Source organism: Rattus norvegicus, chromosome 9 (assembly GCF_021556685.1).
Source record: "Rattus norvegicus strain SHRSP/BbbUtx chromosome 9, alternate assembly SHRSP_T2T, whole genome shotgun sequence".
In the NCBI taxonomy this organism is placed as follows: Eukaryota; Metazoa; Chordata; class Mammalia; order Rodentia; family Muridae; genus Rattus; species Rattus norvegicus.
The window spans coordinates 121,775,573-121,778,276 of NC_141542.1; the positions used below are offsets into that span (position 1 = coordinate 121,775,573).

The following is a 2,704-nucleotide window of genomic DNA, read 5'->3' on the forward strand; positions in this document are numbered from 1 at the left end:
CTGACCATTTACCTTTAGAGTTTGGGTTTTATGTTAACGCCGAGGGCCCCAGGATGCTATCTCTTGACGTTCGTGACCATCCAGCTACCTCTCACCAAGATGGACATAGGGTTCCCCTGCCTGCTTTTGGGCACATTATAGTGTCCAGTCTTTCTCTTAGTGCATTTTAGGTCTTCATTGCCTTGAGTGTCAAGTTGCATGTTTTAAACAAGTCTACTTACCTGATTTACACGGGCTTCTAAAAATAAACACAATTTATCTAGAATTTCAAGATGTTCATAGAACATTGGTGACCTAGTCTGCCATCTTTTCTAGAATTTTTAGTGTATCCCACTTACTGAGGTCTTCTTCTGAGTCAATTGTTATATCCACAACCATCCCTGTTTGTGTCTCCTGATGCCGTCTGAGAATCTTAAGGACCACCCCCTACCCCCTTTAAGGTTCTTGCTTCAATAATTCAGTTCTAGGACAAGTACCAGGCTGCCTTTGCTGGGTATACAAACCACCCTCCCTAAGAGGTAACAGGCTCTTCAGTTGGGCTGAGTGCCGCCATGGAGGTGAACACATTGTCAAAGGTAGTTGTGTCCTGCACGTTTTCTTATGTAAACTTAATGCTCTGGAGGTAAACTGATCATGCACTGCTAAGACTTACCGACACCCATCAGCTCCCTGGTGAAATGAAGGTACAAACCTATAAACACTCAGTAAGGATACAGTGGGTACTGGGACACAGTACCTTTGGGGCAGACTATGGTGCCCAGTTCATAGTTTAGGGCACAGACACACATCCAAGCATGACGACATGCTGGATTTCTGAGACTGGCCCCAGCACTGCAAACTGTTTCCAGAGCCAACACCTCTGACTCACTCAACCCTCTCATGTTTGTTGTAGCAATAGGGTTTTGACACCGCACCAACCAGCACTGAGGCTTAGCGGTGTTTCTGCGTGCTCGGTATAGCCAAATAATGACAGCCTTTAAATAGTGAGAGCTTTTTCCTGTCTGTTGCTGTTTCAACAGGTGACAGCCATTCAGGTTAGGCTTTACTGGGGCAAGCTACAGGAGAATCTGGAAGTTAAGTTTTTTGTTTTTTGGTTTTTTTTTTTTTTTTTGAGTGTATAAAATACTTCAAGAGTGCATGGTTCGTGCCTCTCTATTGCGCTCATTTAGCAAGGAACCAAGGGCGTCTGCGGTGGATGGCTTACCCTTCCCACTTCCACAAGGTTGGTCACCATGATGATGCTTGCCGTGTTCTCATACCACACCATCCTCCAGAAGTCGTAGACGGTCTCCTGCATGGGTCCTGCACAAAACAAAACACAACAGACTCATCGTTTCTCATTGGATCAGTGCTGGGGCTTCAAAGAGGCCTGCTCATCCCCATGCTCTTGCGACCCTTTGCCGGATGCCTCCCTACAGCAGCCGTGCAGAACAGAACTCTTTCTAAAACGTCACCCACAGCAGACGCCAGTGCTTCAGCCATGGCTTGAACGTTCTCACGTCTCCCACTATTATCTGCATATGAGTTCTCTTTACTCCCCTTAAACTACGACCGTGAAAGAGAGCGATTTCTACATCATTTAGTTATTTATCTCCGTAATACTCAGGAGTGAAATTTTTAAAAGTGGCTACCATTACTCTTGCTGCTAACAATTGGCAGCTATCCCGGGGAAGTGGTACGCGGGATGAAATGAGCCCCTGTAGGAAACATGGCCTTTTCTTGTTTCTAATATTTTTTCGTCTTTGGTGTCATCAGTCAAATTAATCTATTTTCTCTTTCCACATGACTCTCCAAAGTGAGAGAGAAGTTAAGGGTTTGAAGAGGCTGTTCTGGGCTTCCCACTGAACATGGGGCTTAGGATGTGGCTGGGCACCTGCTTCCCTTAACCCCTTGAGATCTGAGAATTCAGAACCCTTTCCTGTAGCCTAGCAAAAACAAAAACAGGAACAAACAAGGTGGGGGTGGGGTATGTGGTGGCATGGGGTGGGGGATGTATTACAGAATGCCAGTGCTGGTATCATGTTTCTCTTCCCCATCTCCATGTCCTATTCCTCTTCTTCATTTATTATTGTTTTAAAAAATAACTCATTGTGTCCAATTAGTGGTACCTATTCATGGCACCATCCACTAGAGCTTAAAAAATACACAGACTCTACCTCACGCTCATGTATACTCGAGGGTACAGACCTGACAGTATACAGAAGACAAGAGAGAACAATGTAAAGGGCTGAGAGAAATACAAGTTCTGAGACTTGGGGAGGCACGGTCTCTATGTAGGATCCGCGAGTGCCCGGGCATACTTGGAACTGACACCCGCCGGGACCTACAGGATGGAGACCTAGCAGGTTATTGATTTTGCAGGTGTCTGAATTTGAAGTGACAAATTACTTGGTTACAGTCAGCTTTAGTGTTGCCTTCTTTACACAACTACACTAACACATTTCTAGGCAACTTTGAGGACTCTTAAAATTAAAACGTTTTATAAATAACAAAGCCACAGAGGGAAAACCAGGTGTATTTACTATTATCAAAGTTCATCTCCATGTGCGTGTCTGAACATAGCAACAGCAGCACAGAGGGATCGCCTCAGTTACCCTGCTCCTCTGGATCATTTAGCTGCTGGCTATGGTATAGAGCTTCCATGGTATAGGACTTCTATGTTCTAGAACTCCCATGGTATAGAACTTCTATGTTATAGAGCTTC

At 44.9% G+C, this 2,704-nt stretch overlaps 1 protein-coding gene across 11 annotated transcripts in view; it reads right to left on the reverse strand.

Annotated features, from left to right (window-relative positions):
• Positions 1 to 2,704, reverse strand: part of Ptprm (protein tyrosine phosphatase, receptor type, M) — a 701,363-nt gene that overhangs the window by 54,405 nt on the left and 644,254 nt on the right. For all 11 annotated transcript variants that reach the window (NM_001431774.1, NM_001431773.1, NM_001168632.2 and 8 more), the window contains 1 exon segment: positions 1,205 to 1,302. In NM_001431774.1, the coding sequence (NP_001418703.1) occupies positions 1,205 to 1,302 (98 nt within the window).